Below are 27,887 nucleotides of genomic sequence, written 5' to 3'. Positions count from 1 at the left end.
GAAATATAGTTAAAAATATACAAGGGATCTGGCAAAACAAAGCCACCAAAGCTATGGACAAACCTACTTTCTAGCTGTTTTAAAAAGGGAGGGGGAGTTGCTATGCAGGAGCATACATCAGTTATTATCAGGGTGTCCAGCCAGGGTGGTGTGTGGGGCTTGGGGCCCGGGGCTGGAATGTGTGGCTGCAAGCCCTAGCCAGGGAATGGGATGGAACCACAGACAGCTCATCTGGTGGGCAGGGGAGGGGAGGGGCTGGCTACCTGCCACTGCATGCACTTCCAGGGGTATGGGTTTTCCATTCACCATGGAAAAACATGGTAAAACCCAGATTTTCTCCTTTAAAAGAGAAAAACATGGGAAACCGGGGGGGAGGAGTGTCCCTTTGCGGTCTGGCAGAGTTCCAGCCTGCAAAGGGCTGAGAGGGAGCTGGAGAAGGGCAATCACTGGGGCGCCATGTGCATTTGTGCACATACACATGCACATGGCTGCCAGACACTCTGGAGAGCAGCACCCTGAAGGTAAGTCTGGCGTGGGGAGCTGAGGGACACTCAGGCCCCCATAGTGAAGGAGGGAGTGAGTTGGGCAGGGCTGGGGATGGAGCTCCTGTCCAGCCAGGGTGGCGTGTGGGGCTTGGGGCTGGAATGTGTGGCCGCAGGCCCCAGCCAGGGAATGGGATGGAACCACAGACAGCTCATCTGGTGGGCAGGGGAGGGGAGGGGAGGGGAGGGGAGGGGCTGCATGCACTCCCAGGGGGTATGGAGAACACATGCCCACCAGATTTGTGTGCGAGGCAGGGGCAGGCTGCCCAGCAGGCCCAGGGGGCCAAGGTTAGGGAGTGAGGGGCAGCAGCGGGGGGGGGGGGGGGGTGGGGAGTGAGGAGTACCAGCAGGGCTGGGAGGTCGTGAGTGAGGAGCAATGGCATGGGCAAGGCACTGGTGCATAAGGGCTGCTCAGCATCACAAGCAGTGGGGGCAGGGATCGCTGCAGCTGCACCTGTGTCCTGGTAAGTGAAGGGGCCAGGGGGAGCTCTGATTTTCCATGATAAAAAACCCAAAAATCAAACGCCAGAATTTATAGGTATTTAGTATTATTATAATATTATTATTATTTATAAATATTTAGAATATTATTTTATTATGGTGACTGAGGCACTGGTAGGTTTCCAAATTGCTTTAAAATTGCAAATATATCAATAAAATATTGTGTTCCACTGATACCTATATATATATAGTGCCATTTCATTTTAATCACGAAAAATCACAGATTTTAGGGTTTTAATCAAAGTATTTTTGGGGGGGAGGGGACTTAATCATACAATTTGTGATTTTAAAACAGAACACCAGGATCTCTATTTGCTCCAAAAGAGTTTCTGACAATTTTTATCAGTATTTTCCAGCAGGATTTCACCAGCCAAGGAAGACAAGGATCCAAAATAGATTAAACTTTAAAGAGGCCAAGAGTCTTACCTTCCTTATAATACAGGTCATAGAATTTCATCCTGTTGTTCTTGTATTTAAACACATTAAGTTGTATTTGCCTAAGCCTACCTTCCAGAAAAGTATCCAGTCTTGATTTAAAGACTTGCAATCATTGGTTCCTCTGGTAGTTTGTTTCTACCATTTTAAGATGGCAGATGTTGGTTAATCATTAGGAGTGTGCGAAACGGGCCCTATTACATTTGGATTCGGATTCGGCCCAAATCAGGGACAGTGATTCAATCCGTTGATTTGGATCACTGTCCCTGATTTGATTTGGCTGAATCCGAATCTGAGGATTCGATGCTGATTCAGCAAATCAGCGATTTGGACACAGGCACAACTTTGAAAGTTTTTTCTACATACCTTGAGGTAGCAGGTGCGGCCCATGATCTCTGTGGTACTGGGGCAGATGGAGCATCCCACAGCAGTGTGGGGGCTCTCCAGCATGCTTGGCAGTGAACTACTTCCGGTCCACTTCTGGGTCTGCCGAGGAGCATGCAGGGGGTCTCCCAGGCAAGCAACTGGCTGCAGGGGGAGCCCAGGTGCCCCGCCTAGACCCAGAAGGCACCAGTCGCCAAGCTGTGAGTATATGAGGGGGGCCCCCAGCACACTCCCCGGTGGAACCAGAAGTACTTCTGGTCCACTTCTCGGTCTGCTGTCAAGCATGCTGGGGAGCCCCTCCATGATTCTGTGGGACGCTGCATCTGCCCCAGCACTCCAGCATTCAGAGCCCCTGCTACCTAGAGGTATGTAGAAAAAACATTTAAAGTTGCCTCTATGTCCAAATCGCTGAATTTGTCTGAATCTCTTCGAATTGATTCAGAGAGATTAAAGGGTCCTCTGATTCAATTCAGATTTGGAGATTCAGCTACTGAATCAGGCCAAATCTCCACTGAATTGAATCAGGGACCGAAGCTTTGCACAGCCCTATTAATCATCCACACTCTTAAAATGTTTTACCTAATTTTTAATTTTAGTTTGTCTGGCTAACTTCCAGCCCTTTGTTTTTGTTATGCCAAAATGACTAGTCAACAAGAACCAACTACCCTGCATTTGGTTCTGCAGCATCACAGAGCCAAGTCTCAGCCACACCTGCAAAGCCACACTCTCTTTTATTAAAATATGCCCACTCAATTAATACACTGATCTTACATTTAATATGAATCAGAGACCATGATCACTAGTCAGTGCTTTTCCTTCCCAAAATAACAGAAAACCAACAACACCAAAACAAAGCGTCTTAATGTAGTTTTTTTGCTTCCATAAAGTTTTTCCATTACTGGAACCACATAACCTGAAGATATTGGTACCAATTCATCTCCTTCTTCCAAATTTCATGTCCTTGGTGCATTACAATCTTTGACATCCTTTAACATGCACTGGCTTTAAAATAAAGAATTGTGTCAGATGATCAAGTCCAATTCTTGTGTTTTTTTAAAACGGATTCCTTAACCTTCCAAACTACCACACCCTGTTGCCTAAAATGGACCAGACTCTTGGTCCTCTGCTTTATGGATTATGTCATGTGATTTCTGATCTTTAATTAGATCTCAATGTTAAATTAAAACACAGAAGTCTAATAAAAACCCTTGTTTAAGGTAGATACTGACCTTGAGGTGAGGCTGAAGAAAGCAGCAAATCCAGGAAGGAGATGCGAAAGAGAAAGAGTTAGAGAAAGGGTTCATGAGAATAATATCCAAAGATAACACTGCTCAAGAAAACAGGGTAAAACAAGTAACAGCATTAGTTAAAGATGGATACACACACACAGACATACAATTCTTCAGAGATACAAAGGGCCAAAGGTCTGCAAACATCCAGTTCACAAAATGTGTGTCCTAATTAGATTACACCAGTCCACTTAGAGGCAAGTTCCGCTGAGGTAATTTCTCTCGAGTATAACCAATTTTTTTTTGAAAAAAAAAAAAAAAATCAACTTCCGATATCTCTGGTACCATACTAGAATGTCAACTTCAAGAATAATACTTCTAATATTTCTGAAAATGCGGTTTTTGACTACATGGTAGCTTTAGAACCCTGGTAGGCTTCTTAGACTCCCAGGCTTTATTTTTTCCTTAGTGATTAAAAAGGGATGTATTTAAGTAGAACTATATCCCCTGCTGATGATGATACAGGTCTGTTAGGAAGGGTCAGAATGACAACATTAAGTAGAATAAGGCTGTAGGTTTTATCAAATCAAAAACCAGAAAGGAAACCCAGACCAACTTCTATAGTTTTGATACTACAACTATCCAAGATAAAGAAAAAAGCATCTCTATCCCATTCTGATGTTGTCTTAATTCAAACCTACCACAAATTACATATAAGGTGCAATCTAAAAACAATAATGATTAAACGGGCTTATCTTTGACAGTTCTCTCCAACATTGCTGAACAGGAAAGATCAAGATGGCATGTTGGAGATCTCTGTACAGAAAGTGGCCCCACAGGTTCATTATTGTTTCCCTGTATAATAAATGCTAATAACTTTTTTCCCCACAGATACGCAATGTCAATTTCACTGATAAGAGTGATATAACCAAGAAACATCCATAAATTCAGAATAATTGTCTTACTTGGATTTGAAACTTTATGCTCTAGTCTATTGTTTAATAAAAATAGGAATGAAAAATAAATTTCCTGGTTTCAAAATGGTCAATTTGGCCTTTTAACCCTTGAGGGCCAGACCTCTCACTATACCAAAAGCCCAAAATGGGATATAATCTGACATACAAACATATGAGGGACAAAGAAAAGTTTAAATACTATGGTGTTCATTCTTTCAGCACAAATAAACTACTATCTGAGTTTCATGATTCTTTCCAATATAAATATTTGTGCAAGAGAAATCCTTCTAAATGGGGTAAAATTGAAAGGTAGGTAGATTGGGATTACAGGAAAAGACTGAAAAAAATTACTAGGGTTTTGAATTTTGTCATTAACACGTCAATAGATTCTGTTAATATATACAGAAAATTGTAAAAACTGTAACCATACTACAGCTTTCCAGAAATTTAACTGAATACCTATATATAATAAGTTAATTAAAAATAAAATTAAAATACAAAAGGGAAAGACAAATGTCCACTGGGAAACAGATTATGTGGCTTGCAATGGTCTACTGTGATTTGAGTAGTGAAGCTATATCACATCGTGTGTCACAATCAAGCTGTAGTTACTCTTACTTTTTGTGTTATGGTTAATAGGTATTGTTTCAGTGGAAACAAGACTTTGGTATATAATTCATGACAGCATAAGTTCTTCCAGTTGGTGGTAGAGAGAGAGACAGAACAGTCTTGGAAAATCTGTGCTGAGGTTACCTACAATTTCTCTGCTATTTAGCAGCTGCCAAGGATTCATACAGAGCTAAATCGCACTACCTGCTTAGCTTTTTAAGAAGCAAGCTCTTCTGACCAAGACAAAGGAAGTACATATTATTCTGAATCCCTTTTAACAATTTCTATAAGCCTTTAAACTCTGAAAATTGCGAAACAGGACTTTAGGACCATCTTAATACATGCCTACAATATGAGACATGAATACAGTATTGAGTTTTTAAACTATAGTAAGGCTCATTAGAATTGTGGAACTGTGCTGTTGTTTAGGTACTGAAAATAAGTCACAAAGCATAAACCAGAGGACTATGCTCACAAGAAACTAAAGGAAGATTCAGTAATAGCATCTCAGTGCACAGTCTTTCTTCCTTGCTCCACATCAGTGAAATTGGCCAAGAAAAGAACACAAAGAAGCAAGCATCCTCCCACATAAAGCAGGCCCAAGCAAGCAGGATCAGATAAATAATAAGACATGTTAAGTTACAAAGCAATGTAATTATTTTTGTTATTTCATACAGCTAAGTTCCCTTCAAGCAAGAACACATGCTCATAGCATTCCTTACAAGATCCAGCAGCAGCCTCTCTCCCCAGCCCCCCTAAGTGCAACTCTGACACAACATTCAAAGACAGATACAACACAATTGTAAAGTTAAATGCTAGTTTAAAAGGAATCACATTTCTTTTAAAAGCTTGTGTCAGCTTATACCAAAGTTATAGCCAGACTAAACAAGATTTTAAAGTAATATATCAACAAATTTGATAAGATGCATATCATTTTACCATTTCAGCCCTGGGAAAAATATAAATGTGTTGATTAAGGAGTATGATTTAATCTGGCCACAATTTATTCCACATGCTTGAGCACATTCCTCCCATCTGTCTGTAGTGAGGAGGGGACACGTCTGTTTCTTTAATTTCAGACACTTGGGGATGAGTGTATAAAATGACTGTTCTTGAACTCTGACTGAGTAGAGAGGATCCATGGGTAATCTCTCACCAATCTCTCCAGCTTTGGTGATTATGTACTGTGATTAATATTAATACTGTTTGTGATTCCTTCACTCCAGCTGCACAGCAAAGGGGACATTGTCTTCATTCTAGCTGTCCTGGGAAAGAAAGGCCATTTGTGCTTTTTCTTTTAGCCACACTGTGACTGTGGGCAGATATAACACTCAGAACATTCTAAACACACTTTAAACCCCAAGAGTCTAGATGAATTTACCACTTTAGTCCAGTTTAAACTTCTGGAAATGTTTCAAAAGCGGACCAGGAAAATCACATACCATGTTGAGCCAGCCCTCCTTGAATTGGCTCAAAGTTATGTGCAAACACAACATTCCAGGCCTAGTGTCTAGTCAGTTCTCCAGGCATCCCAAACTGCACTGCTCTTTTCCCCGTCCACCCCGCTCCCAAACCCATGCAGGGCAATGGAGCTGCTCTGGGATGCAACCCCAATACTGCCCAAAGATCTACTGCCTACAGAAACCAGAGTCCCACAGGTGTGAGAAAGCAGAAACCTTCCATGTCACTTCCTTGCTAGGGAGCCTGGGCAGGTGTCCCAAGCTTACTGGGGGTGATGCGGCAGTCAGGTTTGTGGCGGAGCTTGTAGCCCCCTGCTTGTGTGTGTATGTGTTGGGGGGGGGGGGGGGGGGGAGAGGAGGGTTATGCCTGTAACAGTAAACACCTGCTGATTGCTGGGTGGTTGGGGAAAGAGCCATTGCACTATGAGCACTTAATAGAACAGAATGGCTGCCAATTCTGTGCTCAAGATGAAGTGAATTAGTCCGTCAACTGTTAATTGTTCCTTGCTCTCTGTGCTGCACTCCTGCAGCCAGCCTTGCCCAGCACGTTCTACCCTGCACACACATCTCTACGCAATTGCTGAAAAGGCAAGGTACTTAAGTGGTTAGAAAAGCCACGGATTTCTTGGGGAATTAAGAACCCTTAGCAGTGTACATGTAGACACTTCTGTCTGAGAACTGCTGTGGAATGGTTCCCAATTGGTGACATTTTTGGAACAGTTCAACTGTTAGAACTGGCTGCACCCACGAAGGAATCTTTTTATAAGACTTCATTTTTTTGGAAGAAAGCAGAGGACTGATCTGTTCCTTTCACTTAAGCAGAACATGGGGAAGTTGGTGTGCATGTGCCTGAGCATGTGTGTTCCTTCACTGCAAATGTCCTGGGCAGAGCAGGGCCAGCATTTATTTCATTTACATTCTAGCGACTGCCATAGTTCCCGTTCATTCTTGATGTGCTCTGCCGGCAGTGCTTGACATCTGCCTTTTTTATTGTTATTGTCGCAATAGAGGTGCTGTGGTGCAGAAGGTAACAGATTTCATATTCCTGAGCCACCAGCTTGTAAATATAGAAATGTTCAGCTTCTTCAATATGTTGGCTAGCAGTCTTTTTGGAATTCTTTGCATAAAATGCAGATTAAGCACCTAAGAGTCAATCCTCATTAAGCAAACCCTTAGCTTGCATGTTTTAATAATGTAAATAAACAATGTAAATAAAAGTTGCATTCTTTTTTGTTGCATTATACCACTGTTCTTGATATGCAATTATAGATTCTTTGTCTATTGTATTGCCTAGCAGTTGCTCTGGGAGATAGCTGAAAATTTAAGCTCAACACTGTTATAGTGCCAAAGTATAATCCTCATCAAAGGCAACAACAACTCTTAATTTCCCTGTAAATGACAGACTCAAATAATACCAGATAATTAACCCTGAACTACTCACAAGAAAGAGCTAGCCCTCTTTTTAATTTCCTGTCTTAGAGTTCTCATTCTCTCTCTTGCGTGCGCCCCACACACACACACACGCACATTTTTACAAGATCACGCTCTGGCCCTTTGTCTGGGGAACAGCAGATAAAACACAGTTCCCAATTCGCTGCCAAATTCAATAACAGGGACAGTCTCAACAGAGTGCTCAAGAGTGTCAGTCTTGCTGACTGAATGTGGAGCTGATCAGTGCCACTCACTCAAGCTAGGGTCAATGATGGGGCACCACACACAGCTCATTCAACAGCTAAGTGCACCAGGCCTGACCTCTGGATAAGTGGAGGGTTGAACTATCCCTGTTCTCTGGTCTTTAAAAAAAAAAAGTAAGTACTCATCTCCTCACCACCACTCGCTGCTTCCTCAAAGTAAAAGTGAAAGAAAGGGAAATAAACAGCAGCTAACCAAAAACCACCCCCAATGGGAAAGAACCACCCCCAATCCAGGGAATTGCTTTTTCAAGAGAAAGAGAGAGGAAGAAAGAGAAAATTGATGTCACCACAAAACAATGGCTTTTTACAGATTGTCCATGAAAACAACTGCAGCTGCTGGCTATATCTACATCTCTTCTCTGCCCTTTTACTTTGGCCTACATTTCAAAAGTGATTAGCAATTTTAGACACACAACCAAGTACTCCTTAATACAATCCCGTGTTCAGAGTACAGTGCTCAACATTTTCTTTAAAGGTGCTAAGCACCTACCTTCTGATAGCCAAACTGCTTTGAAGTGTCTTAAGTTAGGTAAAAGGCAGGGTCCATTTGCACTTTGTAGACTATGTGAAGAAATCCCGCTCTCTCTGCTCTCCCTTGGGTCATTCCAGGTGTATCCCTCTCTGTCCTGCTTGCTACCTATTTGGTTCAGACTGGTCAACCAGGTGACCGGGCCAGATAAATTCCTGAGGGGAGGGGGGAATGCTCTTCCTCCAGCAGGCATTTTGAAAAGTCACAAGCACACTGCCTCCAGGCTGCTGCCTGGATGAATTTCTGTAAGTAAAAACTTGGAAATTAGCTAGGAGTTAGGATTTATATCTAGGCAGACATGTTTTAAAAGGACTATTATGTCCAAGACTGTGTAAGACTGATTATGTTTGCTCAAAGTGTATTCTGACTTCCTTGTTCTACCCCCCCCCCCCTTCAATAAAGGTATTTGGTTACAGCATGCCTGGATGTTTCACTGTAGAGGGGAGAGTCATGCCTTTTTGCTTCCAGCCTGGCCAGCAGAGCTAGCCTGTTTATGTTCTGTCAGTCCTACCTGAGATGATCCTGGGAGGCTTTGGGCTAAAAGAGGAACCCAGAAATATTACCAGTGGGCAAAGCACCCCCAAGACTTGCAGAGTCCATGTGCCCTGGGCTGCACAGAGCCCTAACAGAGGTCAGTGCCTGGGTGGTGGCAGCGTTACCCCAGGCTTGTGGATGTTCTCCAGGAAGCAGGACAGCCTTGTGGCAGGCACCCTGTGGGAGGCTCCTGAAGTGAGGTTGTTGGCTCTGATACAGTGAGGTGGGTGGTTCTGCATAGTAGCATCCCCTACTGTGCCACCACAAACTAAATCAGAGATTCATAGTCAAAGCTTTTGTAAACAGCAGGCTTCTTTATCAGATGCTCTGAAGGAACTGCAGGAAGCAGAGCTTCTAAATAGAAAGCAGTGATTAGAATACAAAGGGTAGGAAGGTAGGGAGGAAAAAAGAGGGGGTCCTGGTGAGAGAGACAAGTTGGACAGGATGGAGAAAAAAGAAAACATTTAACCCATCAAGGGACATAGGTGTTTTAAAAGCTAATCCAGGTAATGGGATAGGAATCTGTAATCTTGATTTAGACCAGTGGTGCTCAACATTTTTTCCCAGGGGCTTGGACAGGCAGTACCTGATCCTGCTCTGGGCTGGATCCAGCTGGTAGACCCAATCTGATACTCTTGGGAGTTGTGGTGGGGCCCCATCTGGCCTCACAGAGGGGAGTGGGGGAGGCAGCTTTGCCCTGATCCAGCCATGCAGGGGAAGGGGGTTTGGCCCAGCCCCAACCTGAATGTGTGAGAGGGAAGGGGGCATGGCCAAGCACTGCAGTGGTAAGAGGGTGTGTGGCCTAACTCCAACTTGGCCAGGCAGGAAGGAAGGAGGTATAGCTGGAACTCACAGTGGAGCAGGGGAGGAGCAGAAGAAGGGGGCATGGGCTGGCCCAAAACCAGCTGCACAAGGGGATAGGGCATGACACGACCCCAATCTGGCTGTGCAGAGGGAAGATTGGGGCCTGGCTCAGACACACTGTGTGGAGCTTGGACATTGGCAATGGGGAAGAGGTGGCAGTATTAGTTGCCACTGCTCCCCCACTGGCAAATTTCCAGCCCTGTGGGCCCAGATGCCAATGATCCGCAGGCTTCATTTGCCCCATGGGCCAGAGGTTGAGCACTTCTGTCTTAGACCATACTTAACACAATCCAGTGTGTGGATGATTTCTTGTTCCACAATTTCCAATTCTAATCAGTTCTTAAAGTTTTGCTGCATAAGAACAGCCACTCTGAGATCAGCAATGTCATTCCAGAGAGGTTAAAATGTAAGGTACCCACAAGTACAGGGGCTCCACAACACAAATAACTTTCTAAAATTTAGCCTAATATTCTTTTCTCTTCAGAGTAGCTATCATAGTATAAAATGAATACGCTTCTCCTTTAGAGAACTCCACCTGGGTTTTGTAAGTGATTGTTCACTTTGAATAAAGATAACGTAAGAAGGAGGATGAAGGACCAGAGAGAACCATTGGGGGGGAGGCCTCAAATCTACCTTTGTCTCACTTAAAAAAATAAATATGTACAGTAAGAAAAAAATTACTTCAAGAAGAAAATTTAAGATATTTTGAAGCCAAAGATGTACCAGTCTTTACAAATATTAAGAAACACAAAGGAAGCAACTAGGTCTTAGTCAGATTTCTTCCATTTCCTTCTTCGGAACACATGATCAATCTTAATTTTCTATTAGATGTGTGCAAGAGTACTTCTTTAATATTTATTATAGTTGGAGGTAGTTACTTAAGTCTTTCCATTACAAGTTCCTGTTTTCAGTTGCTTATAACTTTGCTAAATTAGTAGTCAGGAAGACATTTTCCATGACAGGTGTCATGGAAACCTCAGGCAATATTTTTTTTTTTTTTTTGGGGGGGGGGGGGGGGGAATTTCACATAAATTGTTTTAGCTACTTCTAGCTAGGAAAAGGATTGTGAGAAAATAGATTGTTTTGCCCATGTTAATGGAGTTCTTTTAACTACTGAGTTGTTCTAGAAACTCCATGCTTTTTGGGCAAAGGCTTGAAATTTGGCTAGGGACTGCCTTGATATCTGGTAGATTTGCTTTTTCTTCTCTATGAAAATTCACCCAAATTTAATGAAAAGTCATAATTTTCACTCATAGCCCTAGCAGAGATATATTAAAGTTTGATATATTTTTATCTGAACTGACTGTGCTGCATCTCTTGATAGGTCTTACATGCTGACTGGACTGCACCTGTACCACCTCCCTCAATCAACAAAGCATTCTTTAGCTCAGAGCTCTAAAGGCTAAAATTCTTGAAATAGCTCCTCCTAACTGCCACAGACTTCTCTGTTGCTAGACTAGTTCTGAGAGCCGGGACATTGTTTCTCTTGTACTCTCAGTGTTGTCACCCAGAGAGCATGAAGGCGACTGTAGATTTATTCTAGCAGAGAAGTACAAGAAAAAGTGAGGAAAAGAAGTCAGCAGTGCAGTTCTGAGGTCCAAACTTCTGTATTAAATGTGAAACTTGAGAACTTGAACAGGTTTACCACTCCCTACTATGCATGGTGCTGAGACTTTCTACAAAGTATGCCATGATGAAATGTGGAAATAACTAAGAGGCACAGGGGCAAAGCATGTGTATTTGCTAGGATAGAAGAATGATTTATCATAGGACTGGAGAGTAATTTAGCTCCACCCTGTGCACAGATGCACGATGTGCTACACCTATATCACTAGGGGCCAAACTTCTGGCAGGCTTGCTACAAATTATACCCGCACCCTTCCTGAGAGCCACTCTGACCCCCTTCCCCTGCCCAACTTGCTGTTATGATTTCTGCTACCAGTCCTGTGCTTTCTGCCTGATTTGCTGCTTTGCTTCCTGATTCTTTCCATGTGCACCTGCCTGATCTATTTTGCTTTATACTCCCTGCTCTTTCTGCCACTGTGCCCTCTGCTCCCTCCCCCATTGTCATGTGCCATTCACAGAGGCTGTCTGTGCCACTTGTGGCACCCATGTGCAGGTTGCCTACTCCTGACCTAAACCAAATCAGACAGATGCCTATATATAGTCTGTTCTTGAAAACTGCTGATGAATGAGATTTCATAATTTCCTTAGGCAGCCTGTTTCATTTTCCTTCTTATCTTACAGTTAGGAAGGTTCTTTCCTGGAATTTAATCTAAACTTGCTTTGCTACACTTTTAACCCACTGACTTGTGTCCTCCCCTGTGTCATAAAAGATCACAGTTCTCTTTCTTCCATATTAGCCATACAAACACTTGAAAACTGCAATCATGTCTGCTCTTACTCTCCTTTTCTTTAGACTAAAGGTACTTAGTTCTCTCAATCTTTTCTCATACAGCTCACAGTTCCAATCTTTTTATAATCTTTGCTGCTCACCTTCAGATCCCCAGCAGTTAATCTTCATCCCTCTCAAAATATGGTGCCTAGAACTGGACACAATATTAGAACTGAGGCTTAAACAGTACTGATTAGAGACAGCACTAACATCCCTCATGTATTTAGGCATATTAGGGTAAAGTAAAAATGTTGAGAGTTAATTTGCTATGGAAAAGCTTTTCTTTTTTAGTAATGAAATACCCCATATTTTATTATATCAAGATTTAGCTTCTCTTTGCCCTTCTCTCTCAGCACTAAATGTAGTTCTGCATGGTAGGTAAGGAATTAACCTTCTACATCAGGGGTCAGCAACTTATGGCTCACAGGCTGGATCTGGCCTGTGGCTTCGGCAGCATTTGCCGGTGGGGTCTCCACCCATGCTGCACTGCAGCCAGATTCTGGGGGCTTCACTAGAGTGGGGAACTCCCCCTTAGCAGTGCCACAGATGAGCATCAGGGACAAGCAGCAGAGGCAGCCAGGTCCTAGTGCCTACCAACTCAGACCCAAGTTGGGTCATTCTGGCCTCCTGCTGGAAAATATGGCGTACCCCTGTTCTACTCAAAATTTCTTGGAAGAAGATTGCTATAAAATCTAGGCAAACATGGTAATAAAGTGAGCTACCTAGTTAGAAAAATGAAATCTCAGTAATTCAAGGTACTGTATGTAAGGATGAGATTACCAGGAATGTGCTCAGAGGAAAGCCTCTCCATTCTTATTAAAACCCTGAACAAGTTAGACATTTACATGACTCTAATCTGAGTGAAATTACTGGCTTTCTGGAATTTTTAGGAGATACTGAAATACGACAGCATCTGTGCATGAAGGATGATGTTGGTAGGGACATAGAGAACTAATTCTCTTTCTTTTGGCTACCCCAAAAGAAACTACCTACTGTGCTGAGATACAAAGGACAGGAAGAGAGTAATTATGAATCTGCCTTTGACGCAGGATCAACACTGTGTGGTCCACACAATATTGCAATGTAGATATTTTAACCCTTGCAATAGCTGTGATGATCAATGCCATTCTTCATTTGTCTTCTTCCATTTTAATTTTCCTTTTCTACCACATGCTGATTGTCACTCAAAGACATGGGAATAAGGCAATACTTATCAGCTCAAATTCTGAAAGAATTTATAGTACTGGAGCTGTTTAGTATAGGTCCAATGTGGTGGCAGAGTTTTGGGCCAAGGGTGAGAGACGTTAAGAAGAAAAAGTTGGAATAAAAATAGCTTTTGCAATGTTTCAAATGTAAGGAGTCGTGACAAAAGCTATTTGGACTGTGCCCATAACCACTGCAACATGACAAACACAAAGACAGTTAGAACTGAATTTGGCATAATTAGTTCTGTTTCAATCCAAAAAAGAAAAAAAAGCATAATTGCAGCAAACGCTAACAGCAGCAGCAGCCATCCGTTCATTCAGCTAGCCAACAGTAACATTCCAACCCAGTAAGAAACAGTAGCCTTATGTGACACTCACTTTCCCAGGAAGTCCCACACAAACCCCACAACGTGTTGCGGTGCAGGGACTGACACCTGGTATGGAGGATGCAATTTGCGGTAGGCGTGCTTTCTAAGAAAAAAGCAAGTCCAAAAAACCCCCACACACATAAAACAAAAAAACACAACACAACTCATTGGAAGACAAAAATGGAAAGAAAGGGTAGGAAAACAAACAAAATATATCAAATGAAAAGTCAGGAACACAGAGAGGCAATTAGGGGATGGCAATACAGAAAACCAACAGTTAGTAAAAACAACTGAATAGCCAAACATGTCCCTGTACAACAACATAAGCAAAGGGGACCTATTAAATTGCTCATTCACAAAGGAAATGCTGGGCAAGCCCAGTCTCCCACATCCCCTTTGGAGGGAGCAAAGACCTACCCACAAAAGAAATAGTAAATTAATGAGCTGCTGCTTTGAATTTGCTGCTGACTCTAGTACACTTCTCAAGCTCTTTCATTATATAAACTTCATGTAAATATGGTATTTTGTGGATCCATACCCTCCCAATCATAACTGAATAACACCTCTGTAGAAACTACAAGAAAGAAAGAGAGAGAGAAAGAAAGAGAGAATGTCCATATTTTAAACTGGGTTTAATGCTGTTCCCCCTCTTTGAAAAGCATAAAAAGATGCCATTTTGTTTTTTATTTTGTCTCCCTCTCCAATTTATCCCGTCTTCTATTTCCCTTTTTCTTGGTTTCCCTTTCCTTCTCTCCCTATGCTCATACAGTCTTGCTACTTATTTCCGTTCTCCTCAGGGCGTGCTGTTTAACTGCCTTATATTCTTTTTAGTGAGGCTGGAAGTGCAGGGAAGGACTTTTGACCTTCTTCTGTTGCTGAAAGTTCACATCTTCATCACTATTAGACTTGTCCTCTGAATGTAGCTCATTTCTTCTCCACTATAAAGTAATGACTGGCTTCAGCAAAGAGAGTTGGTTGGCTCTTCCTTATTTCCAACTGCTCTAGGTCTTTCTAACTGCCAAGGGTCTTCTTTGCACTGAAGAGCTTGAATAGCAAAAAAGCAGTCAACATGTGACCAGACTGTTCTTCATGAATCAAAACCAGACTGTAGCTGGAGAGAAGCCTTTCTAATACTGCCATGGATATCAGCTGAACATGTAACAATGTTTTAAACAAGCACAGAAGACAAAAAAACAGACCCAATATGTACACTTAGCAAGCACTTACATCTGTGCTCATGTGTGAAAATATGAGAACTTTGTGACTATGGGGAGAATGAAGAATAGTTTGGACAACACTACCCAGGGACAGTAAGTAATGCATAAATTAATATGGATACATTAAAATTAGACTACAGGAAACCTTGCTATAAGGGTCTAAAACCTTCAGCTTTTTTCCTACTACAGTTAAATTACAGTTTGACCTGAAATGACTGCTCACAGTAACTGATGAGTTCATGGTCTGCCAGACCAATGATATTCAGCTTCTGCCTCTGGAGGTAAAAGACCTTTTGACCCAGTAGATGGGTTCAGAGAGTGCATGAATCTGATTAGTTTTTAATCCTGATTTACACAGTCCTAGGTAGAACACTGAATGCTGATCATAATAGTGTTCTCTTCTTTGCTTGCATACTTAAGACAAATTTCCCATCCTTCCAAACCACGGATTTGAGAAGGAAGGAGAACTACTTTATGCCATCTCATCTGCCAAACAGAGAGGAGGACAGGATGACTAGATAAAAAACCACGTGTTACTTTATAGCAGGAGAGACAGAACACAGAATAAGACTAGCATGCATTGAACAGTCATAGGTTACTGCAAAATTATCAGTGGAGCAGACTGGAATGACTTCCAGGCATTGTGATACTATGCTTCCATTAATATGGGAAGACTTTAACTTGTGTTTAAAAACAGTAGGAAACAAACATCACAACACAAAATCACTCCCTAATTATTTTGCAACTCTCTGGAATTGCGTTTCTTTACTGAAAAAGTCACTTTCCAACATTTGTAAGGTTGAGTACCACTGCACTAGAGTGCAATAGAAACCAACTTCCAAGGGAAGTAGTGCTTGCTCCTACCCTGGGGGTCTTCAAAAGGAGGCTAAACAATCACCTAGCCGGGGTCGTTTGACCCCAGCATTCTTTCTTGCCCGTGGCAGGGAGGCGGACTTGATGATCTGCTTAGGTCCCTTCCGACCCTACGAACTATGAAGTTCTCGTATTTTTCTTAGACTATAAACTCCTGAGGACAGAGGCCATACCTTTATGTGCCTATAAGGTGCGTAGCATGGCAAGGTCCTGATCTTGACAGTGGCTTTTGAGAGCTAAATCTTGAACATTAGTGCAGAAAAAGCAACAGATAATGGCATTTTCTTTCTTCTGTACCCCTCTTCTAAGGGAACAAGTTACGAGGAAGGCTGAAAATTTCTAAGATTTTTTTCCAAAATATGATTTCAAAAATTATTTTAGCTGGAGAGTACTTTTGAATGAAGACCATGAATCAGTTAAAACCACCTCCACCCTTAGTTACTCTGATTAAAAGATAATGCAGTTACATTCTCAAACTGGTATCAGCTGTCCTGACAGCATCAGGGTAGCTACATGCTCAACACAGATATGCTACAAAAAGTAAAAAAATCCAGACAAATATGACATGAAACTGTACCTGCTATTTTCCTCTGCCTCCCTCAAGGACACTCAGTAGATCCAGTCTCTATATCCATTGCCCAAATGTCCCATTAAATATAGCACATATCATAGGTGGGGTTAAGTAGTTTAGCAAGGAGAAAAGATGGACAAAAAAGGGGGATTACATTTTTCAGTTTCAGCTGCTTTGCCTGCTGCCACAGGCATGGAATATTCTTGCTAAATAAAAGAAAAGCCTATGGAAAAAAACCCAAAACAAAACAAGAGAAAAGGATCAAGCGAACAGACAAGACTGTGGAAATACTTCAAAATGTTATTCCAGTTTCAGTGCAACAAGAATGAAGTCCATCCAAAGACTGATCCAGGTAGAGTCATCCAAATTCACTGGTTTCAGCATAATGCCATCAACTACCAATATTTTTGCCAATGGGTTCAGAGACATTTTTATGTATGTCACTTCTATATCTGAGTATGCACTACAGCAAAGGAAGAGATTGTGAGAAAAAGCACAAGTGCATAAAGTAGAGGCACAAATTACAGAAGATAGGAAGCAAATATACCTTCAAGTTAATTCACCCTGGAAATGCACTGAAAGCAGAAGATAGAGATCTGAATGGATTTAGAATCTGCACAAGTCCTTAGAAAGCCATTGTTCAAGCCCCTTCAGAAAACTGTAAAATTTAAGTGCCAGCCACATCCTGCCAATAAACAAGTGGCAACAGCAAGGAGGAGATCAAGTCCTGCATTCTTGGCTTTAATTGTGTCCCAAAGGAAAGGTCTCTTCTTCGGTTTGTGTACTTTTTCTAATATTGAATGCAACGCAGCTAAAAATTTTGATATGCAAGCGTGATGGGAAGCCATTCTAACATCCAAAAGGCACTTGACATGACCCAGGCATGCAGGAAAATTAAGTTAATGTTTCATTTAGTTTCTCCTGGGTAGTCAATCTTCAAAGTAAATAACAAAGTCAACAAAAAATACATCTATTTCTACTTTTACTCTCTCCGCTACCCAAAATAAAAAAGAGAGATTGGCGCATTGCAAAATTAAGTGTCAGAAAGTAACATATGCCTTGTTTTAGTGGAAGATAAGTTAAGTAAGTAAGGTGCGAAGCTGGTTTTCATGCCTTCCCTGCCATCTACTACTTGCAATTCTGATCCAGAAAGCCAAAGGTTTCACCATACACCACCCAGCTTCTCAAACAAAACATGAATAAGGTCTAGAAAAATAACAAGACCATCTGTCAGTGGGACTTGGACAATTAATGCTGCAGGTTCTTTAAGTCTATTTGCCCAGTTTAGAGTGGTGAGCAAAGATATTTGATTGAATTATTAAACCAGAAGCTTAAATGTCATTTATTTTATTCCCCAAACACACCATGATTTCACCAGCTTTTTTACCATCTCCTTTCCCTTAAAACTCAGGGAGACAGCCAGACATTTTTTGAAGAGTCAGGCAGATAAGTGTAACAAAGGAGCTCTACATTTCTAAAATACTGAGATTGAGAATCAAAGCTGCAAAACCCAGTGATTTCCCCAAACAATTGTTCTCCACTTTCTTCACCCCCTTTGCTCCCTTCCACCTACACATCCATCTCACCTCTCCAATTCTGCTATCTTCTTATCTTTATCATTCTTCTCATTTTCCATCTCCTTCAGTATTTCCAGAAGGCGATCTACTTCAGCTTGAGCTTTGCTGGATTCTTCCCGGTACCGGGCTACCTCCTTCTCCAACTGCTGGAATCGCTCATTCAGTTCTGGGCTGGCTCTAGCCTCCAGTGTTGCCTCATGAGCCTGCAAAGAAAAGAGTTCAAGAACCATCTTGTACATATACATTGTATCTATAATGACCATCACAGGGGACTCTGGACCCAGAGAGCTACTTCTAAAGAATAAAGTGACTTATTAAAATGGAAATAAATGTACTGAGCACTGGGTTCCTTTAAGCCAGGGTGTCAAACTTACTTGGCCTCCCTGGGCCAGATCCAGACCATCAGATTCCTCCAGATCTGGAGCAGGGTTTAACACAGCTCTCACTTGCCGCATTACTGCCAAAATGTATTCCCTGTGGGGCCCAGAACTGACTCAATGCACCAGATACAGCCCAGAGACTGACTTCATGTTCTAGATCTAGCTCTCAAAGCCAGATAAATTAGGTACCACTGGTATAGAGGAAAAGTGTGGAGGGTTTGTTTCAAACTGAATCTTGTTCTCCTGAAAATCGTATATAAGCTGGGAGTTAATCGAAAAGTTTCTAAGCAGCATAAAAGTACATATAAAATGGAAACACACTCAGACATTCAAATAAAGCAACCAAGGGAACTGGAATCCCAGGCATCTCAGAGATAAATTCTCAGCACAGCTATGGAGGAGAGGGGGAGAGAGCAAAGCTGTCTTCATGTGAACTTCCAGCCTTCATTTGGTCTTGGATGCAGAACTAGCCCTTGATGTAAATTATAACAGCTTGAGGGTGCCTCAAACTTGATTCAGTTGGCAGTAACTTTCAAGGAGCTACTTTGCCAACCACGAATACACAAACACATTCTGTACTCATCTTAGCCTTTCCCAAAATACACCTATGAGATGTAGAATTGCAGCTGCAGCTTTAAAAAACTCACTCTTCTATGCACATATGTCTTCTATGTGAACAGGAGATATACAAGGTTCCAAGATTCTGCTCTAAAGTAAATCTAAATCATCAGAACTAAGATTCCAAGTGGTGCCATTAAATGTAATCAGACATAATGATAGCAAAATAAATGTTAGGATAGATTTTTTTTTACTTTTGGAAGACCAACTTTAATATACTAATAGTACTAATACAAGAGGTATAGCTTTTGCTTGTGGTTTTCCAACAAGTTCTCTCAAAAATGTCAGTTCATTGAGCCTGAAATACTACATTTGAGCCATCTTAGGTTCAATGAATGTTGAACAAAAACAAAAAAAATAATGTGACAGAACACTGAGAGGCCACGGTGAAGAAGCCAGTTTTCCACCATCCACAGTTTTGGGGCCAACATGCCAGGTAGATTTATCTTAGGGCCAGGAATTCCGGGAGTTTCATGTCCCCAGCCCTGAGACAATCTGCTTGTGCATCTGCCCTGAAACAGAGATCCTGAGAATGGCAGGTCTCAAAAAGGGCAGTGTGGCTGAAAGCACCAGGCCTAGGAAGCCAGCCATACCAACAGAACATAAGGGTGCACAGTTCCAGTTCATTTAGCAGCCTGATTCTTTCCTACTGAATTTAGTTGCATTTCCAACCTCTCAAAATGCTCTTCTACATCCTTTAAAGTCATCTAAGATATATAATCAGATGATCAGAAACTTTGGAAAAAAATTTGAAGCTGGGCTGCTAATTGGATTACTTTGCTATAGCATTCCAAATAATCTATAAGAGTTAATGGAGTTCTATCAAGAGACTCCAGGAATTTTATTATTCCTTATTAATAAAAGCACTTCGGCAATGTCCCAAGAGACTCTACTGAAAGAAAGAAATCAATTTCCTTCTAAATTTTTTTAAAAAAATTAGCCAACAAGCTGGAGTGCCTGGTTCTTATAGAATTAAATGACTACTTACACAACAGATGTTACTGGGAAAGACTCATAACCCATGCTATTTGTATACAGTACACATCATTACAGATGCTCTCATCTCACATAAAGAAAATGTTATGTGATCATGTGCAAACTGGAAACGATTTCCTGGACTGTAAGTTACTCACTGACTATGGCCCATTTTGTGGGTTACATGGACAATGTGTTATGCGACTGTATCTAAAATTCTAATGTTATTTTACAAGAGAAATCTAATGCATTTAGGTATCCCACAAACTCACATCAAATTCTGGAAGACATTAAATTGGCTACCTTCCCAATTTAACACTACAGGATTCATTTTAGCAACATTTTTAGAGTAAAGAAAAGGAAATTCAAATACAAATTCAAAATAATTTTTTGCCTAGGTTTTCTTACTTCCAAAGCAGGTCTGATACTGAAAGTTATAAAGCATTCCGAGGTCTATGAATGGAAGGAAGTATAACATATTATTGACAGAGAACATAAAATTGTTTTTCCCTTTAAGTATGTAATTCCTAGTCTTTGACACAAGCTTATCCTTATTGTCACATTTGCATAGTATCAAACTATATAGCTAAGCTTGTAGATCAATTAGAATTATACCTCTATTTTCACTCACAGAACTTTTGGACATATTACTTTGGGGATAAACTCACCCATGTTTCAATTTTGTTCAATAATGAGTTTTGGAGAGGTAAATTTGAGCAAAACCCCCTTAACCCATTTGAATAACTGAAAAATCATTTTGCTTAGACTGGATTAATTTCTGCACATTTTCCTTCCCTGACCTCAGTGATCCACGTGACAAAGAGGAAAATCAAAGGTGTTAAGATACTGCTATCTCAAGAATTTAAACTGTTTTCACAATTTTTGTTGACTGCAATATTTGGCAAATCCCACATTTTTATTTTAATGTATGCATTGTCTTTTATTGCCAAGGCAGGCAACATAGGAAACGGTTATTCTTTTGCCCTGGCAACTCAGCATTACAGGACACAGTCTTAGACAATTGTAACTACTGCATTAGCTGAACCATTAAGTTTGCCTACTGCTTGAACTGTTTTTGAAAGGGTATTGGGCAAAACTGTTCCACACGTGGCCCAGAAGCTGCATACAACCTGTGAGGGATTATTGTGCAGCCCCTGGGCTTCTACCTGGCTGATATCCCCCTTATTTTTCCAGTTTCTGCAGCAACTGGAGTCTTTAGGCTCCCTGCCTCTATGAGCATCTGCTTCCTGCTCCTGCCCTGGAGGTGGGGTGGTGCAGCAAATGGCACCAGGGAAGCCCACAGTGAAGTGGTGGGAGTGGCATGGCCTTTGTGCCCATGGCTGGCACTATTCTCGTCTCTGATGGTGTGGCCCATGCATAGTGTTCTGCATTTTCAGTTTTATTGGTTTTAACTGATAAATTCCCTGATTTTTTTTATCGAAGTTACTCAGTTTTAACTGATTTACACCCACTTTTCAGTTCACTCAGTTTTACTGGGTACATGAGTGGGGGTGCTGGTAAGCTAAAAGTGCTGGTTACCTGAGGCACAGGTTTCCAGCCGGACAAGGGAGGGGATAGCAGCGGCCACATGGGGACCAGGGGAAGGAGGCTGGAGCTGCTGCCTAGGGGTGCAGGGATCCCAGCTCTGACCCTGGGCAGAGCAGGAGGGGCCATGGGAATCACTCCATGGGTGGGCATGTCCCAGCTGCACCCTGGTGTCTCTGGGTTCAGCCTTGCCTCTAAAGATTCCACTGGGAGCTGCAAGCCCCACCCGGGGGCCAAATGGGAGAGCCCGGCCCTGCTTCCTGCAGCGGGTGCTGCACCCGGCTGCTCCGTATGGGCCCAGGTGGGGAAAGGGGGGATGACGACCACCCACAGTCACTGCCGGCATTAGTGGTCAGTGGGGATTGTGGACCGCCTGCAGATGCCGCTGGCGGTGTCAGCGGTGGGGTGGTGAGTGGCGACTGCCCGCAGGCGCTGACGATAAGTGTTCGACTCTCTCAGTAAGACTCTCTCATTGTGGAGGTCTGCCTGCACGGTCCCAGGCTTTTCCCTGCTGACTGCTCAAGGGATGGGAGTCTTGCCAGCCCCCAGGCCCCGGCTAGCACTCTGAGGCAAGGTGGGGAAGTGGGGGAGTTGCAGTACGTGCATCGGATGATGATATGGAGCTTTTCAATCTCCTTCCCTGCTTCATCATACTGTCTGCAGCAAACTGACAGGCAAGCAAGCCAGCTGGGGGCTGACAGTGATAAGTCTTTATTACCCGATTAGCAAAACAATGGCCTCTCTACATTACTTCAGACTTCTAAAACAGCTTACTGGCAAACCTGTTGATCAGCTCCAAACAGCCCTAAGCAGCCACTGTTCTGTCTGCCTGCCCCAGTGAAATTGGAGAGAGGCACACGTGTAGACACCTCTTGGCATTAGCTAGTATACCACGTGCCTAGGGTCCGTGGGGCTGGGGTCCATGCTGTGGGAGATGGGATGGAAGGAGGGGGGATTTCCTACTTAAGCAGCAAGGGTTGGGGAGTAGGGCAGGGGGAAGCCAGGCAGACCCTGCTGTGTCTGCAGTCTCTGCTGGAGCCTTACACAGCATTAGCTAGCATACCACATGCTGGCTATGGTCTGTGCTGTGGCACAGGAGGAAGGGATCCCTGCTTAACAGTGAGTGGTGAGGGGGTGGGGGAGAGAGGCACAGGGAAGTCTCTGTTGGAGCTCTGGCCAGGGAGCAGAGGGGAGAAGCCAGCCCTGCTGTAGAGCAGAGAGCCCCACCCAGCCCAGGGAGTATGCTGGTGGACTCTAATTTAACTTAAACCAGCAAGGGGTCTGGGACAGCGATTGTATAAACTGGTTTGACCCAAATCATTTAAGTCTGATACTACATTCAACCAGGTTTATCTCAGACTGGTTTCAGGCATTTTCAAACTGGTTTATCTGTACTGAACATCTTTAATACTTCTTGTTGTGAAGGAGACAGCACTTCAAACCAAAAGCTTGAATGTTTTAATTAATTCACTGCCTTCTATCACATGATTAATAACAATCTGTAAATTTTTCTTACAATTTTATATTTTAAATTGCTTAATTTTACTTGCATTGAGCTACCCTTCCTTATAAAAAATAATGATGTCTACTGTGAAATAGCTTAATGTTTCAAGTATTATATTTATCTTATTTCCTTTGGGAAATATTACGTTATGAATTTGCCTGATCTTTGTGCAATGGACACCTAAGAACATTTAATGTCTATTTTTTGTACATGGTTAACATTTAAAAAAAATACGTTGAGCGAGTTTTTATGCTCCAAGCAAGCAGTTCTTTAAAAACTGCTTTTATCTCTACTATTCTTTCTGGACCTTGCTTCACACCTTCTTCCCCTGTGTTCTCTATGTGAGAGGAGGTGGGTGGAGTATTTTCAGTAGTGTCCCCCTCCCCACAACAAAAAAAGCAGTGGAGTTGCTCTGTAGCCACACTCTAAGACAATTAAAACTATGAATTAATGCTATGAAAGTGTATGCATGTGTGTGCATGCGCACGCGCACACAAAGCAAAATTTCTGATGCAAAGCATCACGGATGGTATAATCTTCAATATGAAGTTTCATGTGCATTTATTACAAAGAATTCACTGACTACAAGTGGAAAAGCTTGCATGATAAGGTCCAGAATTAAACCGAAAAGTAACGTTAGTTAGGAATAATAGTTGCACAAGTATTTTAGCAGCTTCTCTCCTTGCTGTAACTTGATCATCATCTTTCAATGCAATGATGCAAGTGGTTAACCAGAATGCTTTCAAACAAGAAGTCACATTTGTGTGGAAATTCTATTCCCATCTTGCTTTAACAATACACATATAATGGAGGTGACAGAAAAACTACAGAATGCTGCAAGCAACTGGGATAAAGGGAAACAAAGGGGTTGCACTATAGCAAGCGGTTTGAATGGAAAGTAAAGCTAGGCAAAATCAGCAAAAAGTAATACACACGCATTTCTCAAGGCTATCTTAAGTCCAGCTGCTCAGACATATTAAAAATTCCCTTCTCCCCACCCACCCTGTCCAGAACTACACCCAAAATAGCTCATCAATAAACTATGTGTATGGGCCAAAAAATAAGTGAGTACACATGCAACACATATAAAATCAAATGGGGCTGGCAATAGCCTTCCAGTTTGCCAAGGCACTTACTGGCTTGGATGGATGGCTCAATAAAACTTCAGGATGCTAAAGGTAAAAAAGAGATAGGAAGAGGGGGAAATTGTGAAAAGGAACAGTTTAAGAAAAAATAATGATGTAACAAGAAAACAATTTACAGATAGATGTAAACACATTTATGTAGTAAGACAACACCACTTCAGATTGTTAATATAGGATTTATTATTAAAAAAAATTGAAATAGGACAAAACATTGTCCAACACTTTGTAAATGTTCAGCGTTCAAGCCCTGACCACTTTCTTTTTTTGTTTCGTTCCAGCTCTCAAGACTTTGCTATTCAGTCTTAGATCTGCCTTACAAATGACAAATAGTTTCACAGGCTGCCCAGACCTTTTGGGCACCTATACACATGATGACTTGCTCCAACGCGTGCTAATTAGCAAGTGTTGGAGCAGACACGATTAATCTAGTCTGATGCGAGTCTGCTGGGGTGTGCTAATTAGTATGCTCCAGTAGCCTCCACATCACATTAATTCAGTGTCCCTGCATTTCAAAATGGCAGCAGGGGCATTTTAACTAAAGCTCACTGACAGTGCCCCGCCACCATTTTGAAGTGTGGGATGCTGAATACACATGACGCTGTGGGTGCTTTAATTAGAGTCGCTTTCAGAACTGCTCTCATTGAAGTGCCCCCCCTGCCCCCTCCGAGCATGTGTATAAACGCCATTTATTTCTAATGCCTCACCTAGCTCAATTACCAAACAAACAAGTAAGCAGTTTCAGAAATTAGCTTAAAATAAAAGACTGTTGAATAAAAAATTAAATTACAGAAACCATGTTCCCCTAGTAACTTTTCTTTCCTGTAATTTGCTACGCTGAGCGTGTTAAAGCTTTCCTTTAAAAAAAAACAACTTTTGAGACTGAATGTTAACCATCTGTGAATGAAATGTGGCACTATTCTCTTGACCAGTCCATATGTAAGATTTCTGGTCTTCCAGTTTCACAAGAAAAGTATCAGGACCCAAGTCAGACTAAATTGTTCAAAATACTAGGTAACCCACAATTTGAGTAAGCAGTTCAGGAAAGTCTTTGTTCCTCTCCTAGGCTGAAGGAAAGACATCCTAGCAAAAGAGGCTCTCAGGACTATGCTCAAATAGTGTACCTGTCAGCTCTGGAGGGCCTATGTTATCATTCTTCTCTGGTTTAAAGTTGTAAGAACTGCTCTGAAGGGAAAAGTTTGCTACCAGGTGCTCCTGGATTTTTCTCTTCTCTAGATTCAAGCAGCCTGTTTTCATATGGGCAAAAGAGGCTCTTGGTTCCTTCACTGGCTGTAGGAAAAGAGGTCATCTTATGCTGGGAGCTGCTGTAGAAAGACTTGCATTGCTGGTGCCAATTCTGTTATTGTTATATTTCCCCAAGCAGATAAGAATGTGTTTCACATGGGAGGGAAAAAGCTAGAATTAGAAGCTAGAAATGAAAATATCCCAGGGCAGAAAGAACTACAGAGAAAATATATCATCTGTAAAATCCCTCCACAAAAGGAAAATATATAAGTTTGAAAATGAGGGTTGCAGCAAAACATTTTTAAGAGAAATGTATCAGGAGCCCCATAGGACTGATCCCCTACCCTAACCTTCAACTGCTTTTACAACAAAAATGGAGACCCCAATAAGGTAGGCTCACTGGACATAAAAATGCAAGAGAAATGTGCCTCCTTTTAAAAAATCAGAATCTCTTACTTTTTATCCTCCCACTTCTTTTTGCACTTGCTGTTTGACAGTCTTACAACTCCAACTGGAAGAGTCAATGACAGTAGAGGAAGAAGCATGTTCAGAATACACAGATTTGTACGGCTCTTATGAAAATAAGGGTACAACAATTATGAAAACCACTGCTCTCTGACTGGCAAGCAGTAATTATTCAATAAGAATACAGAGGTCTTCACAAAATACAGCCACTGGTAGGGAAATAAGCAGTATCCATGAAAAGCAGACACCTACACACAGAAACTGCATAAGCAAGAAAGAACACCCGCACTGCTGTTCTCCAGGTGCCTAGGAATCTTCCATTTGAGCATAATGTTAGATCCCTTGTATACCACAGAAGGAAATCTATAGTGACCACACTGATTTTTCCATAGAATACACAGAGTATAAAGACTAGCAAAGGTCTTTTCCAAGGCTTACCCTTAAATTAAATCCTTTTTCATCTGGAGTCATGAAACTGCACTAATTTCAGTACTCTGCCAAAGTGACAATTTTTAGGATGTTACCTTTCTGGTTTTTTGAAAGCTAACCTTGGACTGGAAATGTAGGCAAGGAAAAGAAAAATTATAAAAGAGACACCATTATGCTAAGAGGCTGTCCTGAAAAAGAGAATCCTTTGTCCTATGAAGTTTAGGGGCTCCAAAAGGAGAGAGCTTCTTTCATACAGAATCCTCATGCAATGTAGGACAAGGTAGCTACTAAGCTCAGTACAAGTTGGTGGAGAAAAGGGTAAAAAAAAATTACCAGCATGGAAAATGTAAGAAAGTTATGAGCAACTGAAAAGAAGGTTTTAATTACATATTCCAACATATCTATACCTCTGTATTACAATTGTATAGCAATTACAATTGCTATTTCCTAGATCTTTGTGAATGTTTGTGACTTGGACTTAAGAGCTGAGGAAGTCTCATATAAAGTGACTATTTCATACACTCGCAGGGACAGAGTAACTACAATTTGCTTAGAATTACATGAGAATAGATATAAGCACTAGAGTGGCATCTTTTCTTTGGTAAAAAACACTGACGACTTGATGAAGAAAGGAAATAGGCCAGTCAGTAGGAATACCAAATTAAGAAAAGGCATGCATACTTTTCCTAGCAATAAAGGAATGCAGTGGTACAAGAAGAAAAGATCACACAGCAGTCAAAAGAGAACCATGTATGAAAACAAAATTCCTGTAGGAAATGCACTCTAGACCTTGCTCAGTATTCAGTAGGGCCTAAGAGACTACTTCTGTAGTCTGCATAATCAGAAACTACCCAAGAGGTCTCAGAAAGAAGGCAGTTGGAGTAGAGAAGGAGAAGGTTAGGAGAACAAGGATTTCTGATGTAATGGTTGAAGAGCATTATACTGTATACGTTAACAGAAAGTGGAAGGTTATAATGTTTTTTTATGAACTTCATAGGCTTAACCATCTTTTAATTCAATCTTGTCCATTGATCTGCCCTTATAATCTGTCACTTTTTAACTTTTTGAGATCTTTTATACAGATTTTTCTATAAAGCACAGACTTTGTACAATGGGGACAGCAAAAGCAGAGGCCTGAAGGAATTATACTGAAATATTATCACAGCAGTGTAAATGAGCTATCTTTTAACTAACTGTCCTGTGCTACAGGTAAGCCATCTTCCTCATTCTTTCCATACCGATGAGATACTTGTGGTACCTGTGTGCTGTGAATATCCTCTGTGGAAACACTAAAGCACAACAGAATATGTTCCCAATGACTTCATTTCCACCAATTTATTTTCAAATTTAACTTTATTTGTACATACTCTCTTCATACTACTGCAAAAAAAAGTGCCTTTTAACTTTAATTTCTTAACTGCAGCTGTCTATGTCTATAAACAGCAAAACTCTTACCCAAGTATCTGTACACATTTTAAATGACTTTAAAAGATATTTCCCAAATAATCGCTACTGATACATTGATGCAGTATCTGAAGGTGCTAGGCTTGGTCTGAAGACAAGACAAACAAGACAGAACAACAGTTATACAAGACTTGCAAAATGCAGCTGTCCTTTACATGGGGTGTTAGCAGCAGCCCC

The 27,887-nt window shown here is 41.6% G+C and overlaps 1 protein-coding gene across 9 annotated transcripts in view; it reads right to left on the bottom strand.

Moving 5' to 3' along the window:
- The window catches only part of ERC1 (ELKS/RAB6-interacting/CAST family member 1), a 490,045-nt gene that overhangs the window by 267,862 nt on the left and 194,296 nt on the right, over nt 1–27,887 (bottom strand). For all 9 annotated transcript variants that reach the window (XM_059726510.1, XM_059726512.1, XM_059726507.1 and 6 more), the window contains one exon: nt 17,953–18,146. In XM_059726510.1, coding sequence (XP_059582493.1) covers nt 17,953–18,146 — 194 coding nt within the window. The remainder of the gene's footprint in view (nt 1–17,952; nt 18,147–27,887) is intronic.

The sequence above is a fragment of the Alligator mississippiensis genome, chromosome 4 (genome assembly GCF_030867095.1).
Source record: "Alligator mississippiensis isolate rAllMis1 chromosome 4, rAllMis1, whole genome shotgun sequence".
Taxonomy (NCBI): domain Eukaryota; kingdom Metazoa; phylum Chordata; order Crocodylia; family Alligatoridae; genus Alligator; species Alligator mississippiensis.
This window is presented reverse-complemented; position numbering and strand designations above follow the sequence as displayed.